Source organism: Dermacentor andersoni, chromosome 3 (genome assembly GCF_023375885.2).
Source record: "Dermacentor andersoni chromosome 3, qqDerAnde1_hic_scaffold, whole genome shotgun sequence".
NCBI classification, from domain to species: domain Eukaryota; kingdom Metazoa; phylum Arthropoda; class Arachnida; order Ixodida; family Ixodidae; genus Dermacentor; species Dermacentor andersoni.
In genome coordinates, this window is record NC_092816.1 from 156,664,374 (window position 1) to 156,680,560 (window position 16,187).

The 16,187-nt window shown below is 46.8% G+C and overlaps 1 protein-coding gene across 1 annotated transcript in view; it reads left to right on the forward strand.

The window, feature by feature from the left end:
* The first annotated feature begins 5,741 nt into the window (after positions 1 to 5,741).
* Lis-1 (LisH and WD40 domain-containing Lis-1) overlaps positions 5,742 to 16,187 on the forward strand; it is a 43,432-nt gene continuing 32,986 nt past the window's right edge. Inside the window, exons 1-2 of the mRNA XM_050172856.2 lie at positions 5,742 to 5,847; positions 6,846 to 6,993. Coding sequence (XP_050028813.1) covers positions 6,956 to 6,993 — 38 coding nt within the window. The 5' untranslated portion in view covers positions 5,742 to 5,847; positions 6,846 to 6,955. The remainder of the gene's footprint in view (positions 5,848 to 6,845; positions 6,994 to 16,187) is intronic.

A 16,187-nucleotide genomic window follows, 5' to 3' on the forward strand; every position in this document is an offset into this window, starting at 1 on the left:
GGTCCACCTCTACGACAACAGCGCCGGAAGTTCGCTGCTTTTCGAGGCGAGAGCAGGAGCTCTGCGCACACTGGTACGACAAAAAGCGTTCGACGAAGGGGTGTGTGTAATGTGTTGTGCCGAGCGTGTGGGAATGCACAAGAAACAATTGAACACATAGTTCTACAATGTGATCACGTCGCCACGAACCTTCCTGGGACTTCCTTGCGGGAAGTACTCGGCTTTGATGGGGCCTCAGGACAGGTACAGTCAACAACAATCGCAGGGACGAAGCGACGCCTCGAACACTGGAAAGCGTCGGCAACGAAACGACAAGAAACAACCACCAGTCAGCAGACGCCACAGGCGTACGTCGGATTCTTTACTGTAACATTATGTGACAGACTGACAGTGGTCCATCTATCTCTCTCTCTCCCCCCGCACGCCTTGATATTTCATGTTCCTTACTGTCCTCTTTTTGTGCCCTTCTTTTCTGCTGTTCTTCCCCTCCTTTTTTCTCATTATCTTTATTGCTAGGATATAAATTGTTCGTCCGCCCCATACAAAATAAAAAGCATGTCATCATCATCATCATCAGCCGCTAATTGCGTACCAGAGTGTACTACTAACACATACCGAGTCAATTGGCGGCGAGGAGTTACGGAGTCGCCATCTATCGGAAGCGCCTCGCTGGCGTAGTATGAGGGATCACGTGGCGCACTCCTCATAGGTTTTGCTGTCAGCGCTCACAGAAAACACCACGCGCGAGCTCTCCCGGACATTTCTGTAAGTACTTTCGAAACGAGAGAAGTTTTTTACTGTCTAAATAATAATCTTGGGCAAACCGAAAGCACAGAATCGTTTACAGACGCTATCTCTTTACCGGATACGTACAGTGAACGCCACTGCGCGCGGTCGCCACGATGGAGTCTCCCGAACCGGCTTCTTGCGTGAAAGGCAGGCAAACGCTGAGAGCAGAGTATGTGAAATATGTCCTTATAGTGTTTGTATAACTAAATGGAGCCTAATAGAATGAAGCCTCAATGCAGCGATCGCACAGATTAACAGCGACCGACTGCGCGTATGCATGCTTGTCCGCGCACTGTTTCGCTTTCGCCGCGTGCGCGTTTTCGCACCGTGTCATGATTTAGGCCGCAGAATATGAGCATTTGACAGTATACAAGCAACCATTGTTGCGTGGGCGCTATCAGAGCGGTTCAAAAATAATTTCATTGTAGAGACTTCGACGCGTACGGCGACTGTGATGTGCCGTCGCGACGATTCAATCTTTTTTTCTTCTAAGTTCTTCGACATTTCAATATTATTTCTGGAGTTGCGTCGCACTCTATGTTTATCGGTGTTCTCAGCGTGCGATTTCCCGCTGCCTCTTTTTTCTAATACAGTGCATTAATTCATAACACAAACATGACCTTATGTCATACTTTTTTATAATGTGCTTCTTACGCTCCCTTTCCACTCCAGTGAACTTGCCAGTATCTAAAGCATCGACAAGTTCATCGACGAAACCGTCATGACATTAGTCGGGCGAGCGTCTCAGTGCGCTTTTGCGAAGATCGCAGACCCGGCGCCGTAGCAGAAATCTTCCTCGCCCTGTGCTTGCTGCATACCCGAGTTGTAGCCGATGACTGTTTGCCGGTTTTATGTTTCGCGAGCCAAGCTTCACGCAGCTTGTCCTGCGGCTGCGTGTGAATAAGGCTGACACCGGGCTCCGTTGCCTACGTACGGCACTGCTGCACCGAGCAGTAGCCTCCATGTTGCGCGCCTTCAAAGGCAGCCACTACCTATTGTAGTGCTTTCAAGCGTTGTAAAGGAGACACTCGAAGCGGGAAAATCTCGCCACTAAATGAGGACCGCAGCGTACGAGGGAATTTAAAACTCTCGTTTACAGCTCGCTTCGGCTCTCCCGAAGCAGCCGACGCGGCTGCTATGTCCACGTGATCCCTAATAGCACGTTACGCCGACGGTGGCGCCAGCTTTTCCAGTGGTGGAGCTCGAGGTCAATTACCAAGGGGATAGTAAATCTATGCCAAGGGGTAGACATGTATGCAGTGCCTGTGGAAAGGAGGAGGAAACGGCTGAACACCTGATATATTTCTGTATAAGGCTTCGTCCTACACTTCAAAGCAACGAGGATTATTTTTTCAAAGCATTGGGGTTTAGGGACAGTGAAAGCAAAAGAGGCTTAAGCGGGCACGTAGAAATAACCAGACGGAGGTTATCTGTTGGTAGTTAACATCTAGGCAAGAGTGAAATTTTACCGTCCACTAATTACAAAATTTATTACTAGCCACGGCTAAATGACCTGTGCCGCCGCCTGATGTAAGGGTTCAGCCTTAGTTATCCGTGCGTACATCCGTCCATCGAATAATTGGTTGGCTTATTTTTTTTTTCTCGATGCGGCGGCACTGTCGTTCGTCGCTTTAGCTTTAGCGCGCTACAGGAACATTCCCGCACCTTCACTTTTACGAGGCATTTTAACGCGACAGCGTTAAGGAGCTCGTGTCGCAGAAAAGCCGTGTCGTCGGCGTCAGCGGCGTTGGCCGTGAGCGATAAATCCCAGAAGGCACTTCATAAATAAAAAACATCGTGCAAGATGGGCTGGTGGGAATCGAACCAGGGTCTCCGGAGTGCGAGACGGAGAAGCTACCACTCAGCCACGAGTTCGTTCCTTCAAAACGGGACAAAATCGCTTCTAGTGAACGCGGTGTTGCCTTAGAAACGTGCCGTAGAAAGTTATACTGCGGTGTATATCGGTAATTATGACCATGTAACTTACAGAAGTCGCAGTTTCACGAGTAGCGAAGTACGTTTCCGCTACATTTCATCTGCGCTCTGCGCATACGCAGAGCCATCTTCCGGGAAACACAGAAGACCCCCTCCTCGCAATCTACGGCGCTGCCCCGACACGTGGCGCGCCACTCGCCCCATGATCGCGTCCGCGTTTGAGTAGGCGGTGCGAACGGGATGCGATAACGCTATCGCGTTCCACTCTTGAAGGCGAAGCTTAAGCGTCCTCCAATTTTTGGGAACGAACCGCATGTTGGTCACAGAACGCGGTCACATACAGGGTCCTGAATATTTGGCTGCGCGTGTTCAAAAAAGATTTTGCACTCACCGCTACACTGTTCTTGCTCGCATTTTGCAGAACGGTTGTATCTTGTTGTCGACTTCGTTTAGTGTAACACTTGGCACGATTAGTCGCCTGCTTTTTTACAACAAAAATGAGAAACTGCTTTCGCCTATGGGAAAAATGGCGCCTGAAAAGCCGGCCCTGGCACAGACTTGTGTCGCCGCCTGCCGGCCGCAGCAGGAAGGAACTGCTGCCGCGCAAGCGGCCGGTTTCAAGATGCCGTTTCGTCTGCTAAGCAGCTCATTCCTGCTGCTGCCGGCAGGCGGCGACACACGTCGAAACACAGGAAAAAGAACCAATAACAGTGAAGGAGAAGAGAAATGCAGCCATAATGAAGCACAGAGCGCTATGGGAATACATGAGGTATACGAGGTGCCCGGGGTATCTGGAAAGGTGTAATGGTTCCAGGACTTAATATGAAAATGCGGTTGTTTGATTGAAATCAGGGGCGCAATCAGGACTCGACAGCAACCAAAGGTCAGTGGGACGCCTCGCATTCAGCGTTCACGAGAACACTACAAATGGAGCTGTGCAGGGTGATATGGGCTGGACTAGTTTTGTAGTGAGGGAAGCTTGCAGTAAAATTGATTATGAAGGACGACTGAGGAATATGGAAGAAAGTAAATGGGCTGGGAGAGTGTTGAGGCATCTGTACAGAAAAACATTGATTCACAGTGGAGGAAAAGAACTAGGAAGCTTACCAACAAGTATGCGGCCTGTAGGGTGGACAACACAGCAACAAAGAACGTCAAGCGAAATGTCAGAGAGGCTGAAATAATTTCATGGGTGGCGGCAATGGAAAAGAAACATGCCATGAGTATCTACTTAAAGGGACACTAAAGAGGGAAATGATTTCTTCTGCCATCCTTAAATTACCCTTTTACAACACCAAAAACACCGATCTTACCGCGATAATACACTTAGTAAGCAAGAGAAAGCGCAAAAGCGAAATACAGGTGGCGACGCCTCCTTGAAGTCCCCGCACCAGGTCGCTGTGACGTCATGGATGTTGATAGCGTCTTATAGGGCCTATTTACTTATTTAGCGGTACAGATTGACTGCGTTGTGTTTTAAATGAATCCAATATTAAACATGGGAAGTTTGGGGAATCTTTACTGAGCCAACGCGGCCCAAATACGAAAACATACTTTAGAATCCCTGACGTCGCACTGACGTACCGGCGTCGGGGTTTCGGCGCCAAATTCAAATACTGATACTTTGACCTTCATTTTCTCATATAATATTCTAACTATTATTCTGAAATGACCGCCTGCGGAGTTCACATAGAATGCTTTATCAGTCTAAACTGATTTATTGTTTTTCTTTAGTGAACGAAATCAGGAAAGAAACAATTTATGACAACTCAAAGGGAAGCTCATAACTTTTCGAAGCGAGATCGGGATGCCTTAGAAGACGCACCTATGAAGCGATCGGTATAAGAAGGAAGAAGAAGCATGTGCTTGCTGCGGTAAAGCTAGTGAAACAATGGATCATGCTTTATTAGAATGTGACAACTTCTGCCCAGCGGTCGATTTAGGCACCACTGGCCTCCTTGAAGCCCTTGGGTTCAGCGAGAGCACTGGAAAAGTAAACGTTTCCGCAATAGAGATTAGTAAGAGGCGAACTTGGAAGATTGGTGGAAGAAGAGTAGGGAAAGGACAAAAAACGGAGACGTACAAAAGCAAACTTCGCAATAGGGGATCAGAAATTTGGTTGTGGGAGTTCATAGTGTTTTGTTTTCTTTTTTTCTTGTTTAACCTTGGCAGGAAATTAAGCAGTACAATAGCAAAAGCTTGGTGGCGCAACCCCCGCCGCGTCATAACATCCATCCATCCATCCATCCATCCATCCATCCATCCATCCATCCAGGGCTTCGTGATCCAGGGCGGACTTTTCAGACGGCATTTTTCCCATAGGGAAAAACAGTTTCTCATTTTCGTCTTAAAAAACAGGTGACCAATCGTGCCAAGTGTTATAACAAACGAAGTCGACGACAAAATGCGATCGTTCTGCAAAATTTGAGCGAGAACAGTGCAGCGATGAGCGCAAAATCTTTTTTTGAACACGCGCAGCCAAAAATTCAGGACCATGTGCTGCGCGAGCGCTAACGGTGCGTGCATATATGCCTGGTACGCGCTCTCGCTGAATTTCGCAGATCTAAAGACGACGGTCGCAACGACCCATCGAAATAATTTTATCCAGCCGCAAGAGAACGCTGGTATGTCTTGAGTAAATGATTGCAGAGAGCGGCGTGCTTTTGAAACAGCTGTCGTGGACTTGCGCAAGACAGCTGAGCATGGCGTACTAAATTGAGCAAGTTTTGAAATAAGGAGCGCAGGCGTTGCTGTTGTATTTGCCGTCTTCCAGGCGGATATAGGGCACAGAGAAGAAAGATGAGAAATTGCTTCTATTATTACTTTCAGTTCAACCGCCAATGTACGCATGCACCCTGCGCGCCCTACAAGACGCTCGCTCTATCGGCTGAGCGGCGCGTCAGTTTTCGATTGATTTTCGAGTTTCGCTCCGCATCTCGACAGACGGGAACAGGCGAGAGTTCGCGCGTTTGTTCTAACTGGCGCCGCTCGGTGGCGCCGCTGGCGCTGCTGCTGCTGGTTGCGGAGCATGGGATTGTGGGAAGTGTGGTGGTGACAAACGAATGTGTCCGTCTTTGAAACTCGGGTGTTTTTGGGAATGAATGAATTACTAGGCACAGCCAGGTGAGTGAAATCCAGAGACGTTTGACCGCTGTTTGCGCTTTCGCGAGCCTCGGCTCTAGAACGCAGCGCGCCCGCGTAGCCGTTGTGTCCGTGACCGACCGGGCCCGTCCGCTTGATAGGGCTGCCTGTCTGCCGTCTCTGCCCCTAGGCCTAAAGACACAAGCGGGCACCCGAGCAACGGGCTCGCTACTGACGAGCATCTCGGGGCCGTCTCGCGTCAGTTTGTGTGCGCGAAAGCGCGGCGTTGCCGCCCGAGACGGGCCGCTCAAGTTTAGGCGATGTCTACTCGCCACGCCGCGCCTGTCAGCGAGTCGGAGGTTTCGTTGTCGGCGGGGAGTGCACGGATGCTCGCGAGAAAGGAGAGTTGCCGTGTAGCCAGCCTACGCAAACAGGAATTGTTTTCTTGCTGATCCTGGCCCGCGTGCGAACAATCGGTTTTTCTCGGCCAGTGAACGTCTCGCTGTGCTCGTTTTCTCAACACCGCCGCCGCTGACAGCGTACTACAGTGCGCGCGTGGTTCTTGACCGCGCAAAAGTTACGGAAGCAGCAGCGAGTAGTTGCGAGCGGGCGGGGTGGGGGAAAAGAAATTGAGGAGATATACTGCTACGGGACGAAGCAGCGGCAACCTTCTCGGCCGGCGTTGGTTCGCTCTTGACGTCACCGGGATTCGTTAGAGCAGCTGTTGGCGATGGCGAGCCAGAAGCGAGCAATAACACTTGCGTAACTGAACGGCCGGTCGTCCCCGAGTCTGGGTCATCTTGTCGGGAAAATACACGCGGCGCTGTCGCGTTTGGAAGGTGGGGGTGCCTGCCCGATGCCGTGTAGTAAAGTGCGGCGTGCTTCTACGCCTAATTGGCGACGGGCTCGGGGAGAGGCCGTGTGTGTGTGCGCGCGCGCGCGGTAAGCGTGCGCCAGACATCGAGTCGAAGTTTCGCTTAGATCGGTGCGACAGCCGCCGGCTGACTGTGTGTCGTCCTCCCCTCCTTCTGGTGTCCAAGGTGGAGGCAACAGCCTTGAGCCGGACCGCCGACTCATCGACCCCCGTCAGGTTGAACGGAGAGGAAACCGAACCGCCCCGGATTACGCGGAATACACAACCTCCCGGACTATGAAAATGGTGTTGTCTCAAAGGCAGAGGGAAGAGCTGTGAGTATGCCTCTTGTGTTCGCTATAAAAGCCCGTTCCCTGTTGTGCTGTTCGTGATGTCAGTAATGTTTGTTTTGCTGCTGCGGCCCCGGCGCTGCCCATCTGGCTGGCCTCCACCTAGAGCCCCTGTGGCGATCCGCTCGAGCGAAGAGACTTTAGCGCTCCCACAGGAGCGCGATGACTCTTGTGTGTGCTGCGGTCTCGCATGACTTGACGGCTCTCCGAGTTGGTGTGTGTGTGTGTTGATCACGCGGCTTTTTCTTATGTTCCTTTCCGCGCTGAGGGCAGGCGACCTTTCCAGTTACCGATGCATGCTTTCGCCACGTTCGCTATTTCTTTTGCTTTACAACTCGACGTCTGCTGCATCGTACAGCCGCAAGTGTTCTTGCACGCGAATGCATACCTCTCCGAGTATTGTAATCCCAAGCGACAAACCCGCCGGAGTGAGAGAGAGAAAAAAAGTGCTATACCTTCGCTCTGAACCGGTTACCGAAGGAGAAGGAAGGATTAACGGGCGGAATGGATTGTTTTTTTCGGCATTGTGGTGGAGACAACACTGCGGGACCGAATACTCCCTCCCCCATCGAGACTGGACGGAGGCGCCTCGTTAAAAAAAATTGTGGTCGCTCACGCGTGAACGACGCGCTTGTAAAGCATGCGGTAAACCTGCCCATGTGTGAGAGAGAGAAAAATACTTGCGGTTCCTACCGGGTGCACAGCCAACACCGACTGCCGTGTCAGTAGCCCTCCCTCAAGGTTATTTTTCCGTGCTTTCCGAGCGAGGGTCGATCCTCCGAGCGCACATTATTGCTTCAGGAAAACGTGGAGAAAGCCTTACCCAGTTAGCGCAAGGCCGTTTTGACTGGGCGAAGCCTTCTGCTGTTGGACATCCGTGTTATGATGAAAAAAAAAAAGTCAAATTTCTGCTGTTGCATGCGGCCTGCCCTTTCATGTTGTTCAGTGCAGTCCATGCTTCAAGTGAAAGGAGCACGCACATGTATTTCCGAACTTGTCGAAACTCTGCCAGACGCTTCTCTCATTTAAAAGGATGACAGTTGGCTACACGGACATTGGGGAACATTGGCAAGAAATGTAAATTTGACACGAAAGTTAGTTTCTAGTGCATACTGAGGTGTTGCCCACGTTATCGTGATATTATGACACAGAGCAAAGCCTGCTGATGTTGTGTTGCAGTATATAAGGCCAGGTATGGTGACACTGTTTACGAAAGAAAAAGCAATCGAGTGCTGTGTGTGTTTGTTCAGTCTGCACTCACATGTGGCAGCTGCAGTGATCGCAGGAACGGAGTGAGGCAGTGCGTTGTCATGACATGAGACGTCTACCTCCTGCGTACTTAAGCTGGTTCATAACACAAGTATCAGAGTAGATTATTTGGGGTACTTCGACGCCTGCCAATATTTTTGCTAGGGCTTAGATGGTTTGTGTGCATCTGCTAACTCTCCAATTTATTGTAAAGTTTACGAAGTCAGGCTCATTTCACAGTTTTATGAATGTTGTGTCATGTTGTACAAAAAATATTCTTTTCGCAAAAATATTTAAAAGGTGTTGAAGGATGGGGCAAGCAAGATTGGAGAAAGAAAAATGCACACAAGAAGGAAATTGCAATGCTACCTGCGCTGCCATTTTGTGCCAATGCAAGGTGCTAAGGAGAGGGCTACTTGCTTTGAGCGAGTCTATACAGACAACTTTTTGAAGCAGGCCAAATTAGTAAAAGCAATATCGCTAAAGAAGTCACTAGGATAAAAACATTATTGCTTCTAAGTCGGGGCTGTGCCTAGCTTGTTGCTCCTTATGTTCTACGTGTAGATGTAAATAATCGTCAATTAAGTTTGCGTGTATCCCACGAAAAGTGTGCGCTCGGGGCAAGCAAACAAAAATGCATACTGCTAATTGTTCTTTTGGAAAGTAGTTGCACATGTGTAATGATATATACAAGAAGACTGCATTGATGTCTTTACTACCTGACCGTACAGGAAAAGTTAAGATTTGATGTTCCTAAACAACTTTTACGTATCACAGGGAAGCACTCTAGTCCACCTTAAGTGCTTCTTGATGAATTGCCATAATGCATGTTCATGCCTTAATGTGTGAACCTGGCAGGTTTTTTTCTACTGTGTGCTTGCTTGCATGCCAACAATTTCATATAGGAGAGAGTCGCGTTGTAGTTAGTAGTGTTAAGAGGCATGTGCTCATAATTAGATACAAGCAGTTCTTATGTTAGATCAATGCATAAGAACGAGTACCAGACAATAGTGACAGGGAAAATATTAACAAGGGCAGCTGGCCAATGAGAAACACTTCTTGTGTTTGAAAAGCAGTGACTTCTGCTCCCGATCAGCTGGGCATGTTGACAAGTGCATTTTGCATCAAAGAGGGAGGCTCTTCAACATCCTTAAGGGATCATGAATTCAGTCTGTCACAGCAGTTCTTCGTGACTTTTTAATCTGTTGGATAGATTCTTGTCTTGAAGTTCCTGATGTGACCGCCCCTTTCGTCAGTATGTCATTGTTGTTCAAAGCCATTCCTGAAAACTTAATGGACAAATAAAGGTGAAAGGATTATGAATTGTTTTGATTTCATCTTGGGGGAAGCAGGAGGGTATTGTGAGCAGGAAGATAGCTGTGGACATTTCTGTCGGATGTTATGTTGTACAGAACTGGAGTAACCATGCGTTGCACAGGGCAAATGAAATGATTGAATGACGCACTGAAACATTCAGCACAGCGAAATTGGCGCTTTGTCTGTGTTTGTTTCGCCTGTCCTGTCCTCTGTGCTGTTACTCCATATAGCTTTAACATGTGCCGGCTAGCCCAACTTGGCAGTAATTTGTTGTTCAAAGATATCATGCATTCTTTTTTCTGTCTGGAATCGTAGAACCGTCAGGTCAGACATCAACTTTCAGGGGCTTTGACTGCCTTCGTAGCTCTGGAAGGCTTTAGGTGCGCCAAATTTTGGTTTATTGATGGGTGAAGCATTATTGCAAGAACTCTATTCCCATTTATTTGGTGTTAATATGCTGGTTACTAGCAGAGAAAAGTCTCCCTTTTTTAATCTTGCACCCCGAGCCGTAACACTATTACGTCAATGTGACATCAAGGCTTTTAAAGGTCTCTGCATGTGGGTTGTTCTTGGGGAGAATGAAATGCTGAAAACTTTTTCACAATGCAAATTAATCCTTGTTCATCTGTAAGCTATTAACAAGCCCCAAGCAGATGCCGTGAAAATGCGTGATGACGCAGTGAGATGGTGTAGAAGCTTCCAAAATGGCATTGCCACTTGCATTTTGCTTTCATTTCTTTTTTGGCTTACCAAGCTGTTGCACACGGTAAGGCTGACCATTTCAATGTTCCAGAAGTATAAGCTAATAATCAGACTTAACATTCTTTCATGTCCCTTCAAGACATTTAAAATGCCTAGAGGGCAGCGTAGGCCATCCTTTGTAGTTTCCGTTTGAAAGACAGAGAACCTACTATGGTTTGCATAGGTTGTGCTTTCTGTACTGTCAGTATACTTACCTGTTGACCTGCAGGACAGGCTAGGTAATACATTTACTTTGAACCACTCGTATAAACTTGCTAGCTTGCGTCTTCATGCTTCCTGCAGGAAGGTGGTTCCATTTGTTTTTCTGTGTGCCTTGCTGTGTCCGTGCCTTAGAAACTGCAACCCATACCAGTATGCACTTCGAACTCACCTAAGAAACAGCACCCTTTAAGCTGTTTGGACAGGCCAACGTGGGTGCAGGCCAATCTCTCATCTTGCAGAAGGTGATGGGAGCGGAGAGCGCAATTTACTTCTAATGGCCGCAGGCCAGTCTCTGCTTAAAGTGTGTGGCTTCCAACAGAAGCATTTGATGCTTGCTCATTTTTCTCCCGCTGCCATTGTGTCTTGACACAATTTGGGCTCAGTGCAGTGTCGCTCGCGGATCTCCTTTAATCTTTCCTGAGCATCTTTCTTGTGTGTGTGGGTATTTGCCACAGCTCTTCTCAGAGTGTGTGGAAAATTGTTCACAACCTCCCCCCCTCCCCCTCTCCTTCTCACTGGAGGACAATGGGAAGGCCGTCGGAGGTGCTTAGGGCCAAACACCTCGGGTGTCCCCCCCTCCCTGGCTCCACCCCTAGTCTCCTCTCACGCTTATCTTTTTCGTTCAGAAAGAAAGAAGGGAACGCTTCACAATAGGATGGGGGGAAGGGGGGACTGCTAGACACCTTTTTCTTTTTCTCCTTCTGGTTGTGGAGCTATCTGTTGAGGAGTCCCCTGGGCTGGCTGCCTATAGACTAGTTCATGAATCGTTTTCCTGATCCTCTTGCTGGGTATCCCTGCAGTGTTAATCTGTTCAAAAGTAGCCCGTAATTTCATGCACATGTTATGAATGCGCATAGAACATGTGCACATGTTATGAACATATGTAATCATGAATGGGCAAAGCAAAGTTCAGTGCCACCTACTGGCTTGAACTCTGCTGTGCGGGATGACCTGAAATGTGCATAGATTGGGCTGCATACCATGTTAGACAAGATTATCATGTACGTTTATCTAGTTCTGACAGCTAAATACAAAGCTTACATCTCTGTTGTATGAATGACAATATCTTGTAATCTGTGCATTTGGAGCTGCTTTTATTATGTTTCCTTTTATAAACTGGCAAAATTGGAGACTCCCTGTGTGATGCAGCGCTAACATATTTTTTTTTTTTTGCTTGAGTCTAACTTGGGTCTTTGTGAATTTACTGCCATATGCTGGGCATGTTCTGTTTAGCTTTTTGTGATGCCTGGGCCGGGATGATGTAATATTGTATTCCAGTGCCACTCTTTTTTATGCTATGTCGGTGGCCAGCGTAGCACTCTGCCCGCATTACCAAGATCAGCTCGTTGTAAATGGTAGATGATAACAGTGGCATAGGATCGAGCAAAAGGAATTCTACATTATACCAGCCATGTTCATTCTATGCTGAAGTTCATCACTTTTATTCCTGCATCAATAAACAAACAAGCATTCAAACTGACTAGTGCATGATATTTGTTAACATTACTATTGAGATCCTTGCTTCTGAACATAATTCATATTTCAACCAACTAACTTGAATCAAAGCTTTTCCGGTTAATTTGATGATGCGAGTGGCGGAGAGCTTGAAGTCTTCAGAAATAGTTCTTGGGACATCTGCAGAATTCACTATATACAGCACAAAGCATTTCTTCTAATAAGGACAGTTACACTATAATGAAAAAAAAGTGGAATTATACTCAACATTTTGCTTCCAAGGGCAGTCTTAATACAAAGCAGCTCATATGATTTAAAGCTTTTGGCTGAACACTGGTCATTTTTAAAAAGAATGCTATATTTACCATCATTTTAGACCCACTGAGACTCGGCTAGTTGGTTAGGTTTCAAATTGTAAGCAGCATAAAAAACATGCGTAATTGAGATGACAAGAGTGTTGGCATTGTCCATTCCAACCCTTTCAACCTTGCCCTATACTTTCGATGTGGGGTAAGCTGATATGATGTGGAATTACTGGATTAGAAGTTATTGGGAGTACTAGTTTTCTTCAATAGGGCTGCTTTTGATGACCTTGCTGCCATGGAATATTTGCCGACCATCATTATGTTGGTGGAATCGGAGTACCGTGTTGCAGTCTAGCTTTAGTACAGCATGAAAACAGGCTTGCAGTGAAATTGGGATTTGTAGTGCTGTTCAAATATTTGAAGGAGCCTTGTTGTAAAGTGTGTGCAGAATGGCCATAAATAGTTGATGCTTGTGTCAGATGATGTGTCTGTCGATGGGGCTTTGAAAAGTAGCTGCTGCTATTACAGTTTCTGGCATAGCCAGCTGGGGCTTTGCAAACAGTTCATTGCCTTGTTGCATGAGTCATCCCATATCCTGCATCCATGTGCACTTGTGACTGAGCTTTGGCTCTTGGGCAGCACTGATGTCGGCACGTAAGAGTGCTGTGGATGTTTCAAAGGAAATGCTTGCTTCTCATGGGCCATTAATTAAAGAAAAGTCAGACATCCACCCGTTCGTAGCAATTGCTGCAAAGGAAACAACTCTCATGGGCCAGTACTTGCAAGCAGCAGTGCAGTTCTGGCTAGTCTGTAGCTTTCGATAGGCGCTTGAAGCTTTACAGCTCAGTGTTTATTTATTTATTATATTTTCTCACTTCTCACGATATGTAATTGCAAATGGGTGTCAACCCTCAGGTAAAACCTGGAATTTTCACGGAATTTGTTAGTTCTGAAAAAATTCCACAGAAAAAAAATTTTTCACTGCCGTTCGTTTAAATCGAAGAAGTTGGTACCTACAATTGTTATGGTGAAGCTTGTGGTTTGCCAGAGGGAAGCAAAGTTCTCAACTAAACAACTAAATGCACACAATCCACTATAGTGGCACATTTGACCCCTCCCCCCCCCCCTGAGGGCTAAATTATTGCAAAACACATGATTCATTCAAATGTGATCGTGCATTCCACACCATTTACAGCTTACTATTATAATGATTGTTAAGTATTAAGGGCTGGCATGGTAACTTGGCAAGCCATAGCAGCCAGATCTGTGCATCCTAACCCACATTTTGCGGCGAGTTGTGGTCATGGTGGGTTCAGGCCAGTGGGCAGAGGGTCGAGTATTTAACTTAAGGTGTTTATTCCCACTTTGGTTGTGTACAACAGGCAGAACACGAAAGTCACAGTGGCGGAACGTTCCACACAGCTGGGTCGAAAACTGCAAAATTGGGGAAGCACACAATGAGATACTGTGATGCTTCAGCTCACCTTCCACGGTTTTGTGCTCCCAGTCAGGGGGTGGTGAGTCACTCTTAAAGGCCAGAGTGCTGCGGGGGGGGGTGTCTCCACGGCTGAGTTGAGGTGCAACAAATTGCATGCTCGTCAGCCGAAAAACAAGGTCGCATCGGGGAAACAACACTTCACCCTAACCTGTGAAGAGGGAGCCTCCCCGTTCTAATAAATGGGGGGGAGGCCACTCTGGTCATTTTGGAATGCGCGTGCATAGCCATATCGTTTAAACATGATGGTTTGATTGTTGGACCAGACTTGATGTTTGGTTATAACAAGCAGACTTGCAATGTGACTATACAACTGGATTGCACTATATTTGTATATGTGTAGGTTATGGTGCTGTAAAAACTTCATCGCAGTTAATGCTCAAAGTGCTGAGTACCATTTTTGGCAATTGGGTGGTACTGCTACCAGAGCGAGCTATGGCATTGTGACACTCCCCAGCCATATATTGGGAGGCCATCCACCTAGCTGCAGCCTTAGTTGGCTATAGTGGGCAAAACAGTTTTCTCTTGTCAATACTGACTTACATTCCAATAGCTTGGCACACTGTGTAAATTAACCAGCTTGCTGTGTGTTACTGCAGTTTTGTCTGTGAAAAACTATTCATGATTGTATTGCGCTTAGTGTTACATTGACGGAACTAATGGGCAAACATAAGGAATAAGACTTGGACGTACGGACGTATGTTCCATACGGATGTATGTTCTTTGTGGTCATCCATTAGTTCCATTAGTGTAACACTAAGTCCAATACAATCATGAAGGACCACCAAGTAGCCCCACCCCATTCATTGCTTTACTAACTGAGAAACTGTTGTTCCTTAACCTAGATAAAAAACGGATATTTCATCATTAGATGTTATATTTTGGCAAGCAATATTAATATGGTTCAATTTTGGGAAGTGAATTCTCAAATGTTAATTGTTACATTATGTGCTTGTTAGTGTCACATAGTGTTGCAAAAACTGCATATTTGCTGCAAAGAACGTCAATGAATTAATGTGCTTTGGTAACCATTACACCAAGGTCTGTGGTTTTAACGGAATAGTTGCATGTGAAATTTAAGACACACTCATGCTACACTTCTTCTCAAGACATGTTGAGGTGAACTTCACTGGTCATTTTGGAGGAGCCATTCTCATCCCTGAAGAAGTGCTCAGGTTGACTTTGGACTCCACAAATGTGAAGCTGCCTGAGCAAAGCATGATGCTTTGTGCCAGACCACAGCAGTCGTGGTTGTGTGCAGTTGCTATCTTAATTTTCATTGAGTTTTTCTGTGGTCACCAGGGCCTACTTTCGCAAACATTTTCTTCTGTAGAAGGTTTTCTTTACTGGCCAGCATATTGGTGCCTGCCACACGTGACAGGGATTGGTGGAATGATGAGCCATAGGCATCACCTGTGGATGCGAGAAAAAAAGTTTGACTGCAGGCCTTGATCATCGGGTCTTAAACCGTTGCCACAGTTGTCATGTCCTCACTTTAAAGGAGTGCTGTGACAATTTTGCTTATCTTTTATTGTGTTAAATGAAAATCCAAATGCTCTATATCCTACAAGAAAAAAGAAAGCAGGCATCAAGATGCATGTTAAATACCCTCAGGTGGTCTAAATTACTCTGGAGTCCCCCATTGTGGTGTGGCACATAATCAGATCATGGTTTTGGCACGTAAAACCTCAGAGTTTATTTTTTTATGGCGACCATCGGAGTACCCTAAATAATGGAATATTCGTTCATATGCAGCACTTGTTTTGATGCTCGGGAGGCAAATGTGTCCTGATGCGACACGCTGGCTCATTCGTATTTCAATTTCTGCGGCTACCACACGCGAATGGAGCCAGTAGAAACACATGCATTGCTTGTTCATGCTTTTATGAGCATTGCCACTGTACCTAGCATTAGTGCTACATGATGTTAGCAAGTATTTCTCTGTGTAGTGATGTCACAATGTTGGTGCCAAAGCCAGCATTTCAAGGTGGACATTAGCATCAAATTAAAACATTTCATGAGTGTTTTCCAACCTTCATACTTGCAAGTGTGGTCCTTTTATGTGCAAGAAGCGCATGATAGTTTCAGCTACGTTGACAATGTGTGTCGGTGCTCATGTAAGCCATGTTTCACTCCTCATCATCATCAGCCTGGTTACGCCCACTGCAGGGCAAAGGCCTCTCCCATACTTCTCCAACTACCCCGGTCGTGTACTAATTGTGGCCATGTCGTCCCTGCAAACTTCTTAATGTCACCCGCCCACCTAACTTTCTGCCGCCCCCTGCTACGCTTCCTTACCCGTGGAATCCAGTCCGTAACGCTTAATGACCATCGGTTATCTTCCCTCATCATTACATGTCCTGCCCATGCCCATTCCTTTTCCTGGTTTCAACTAA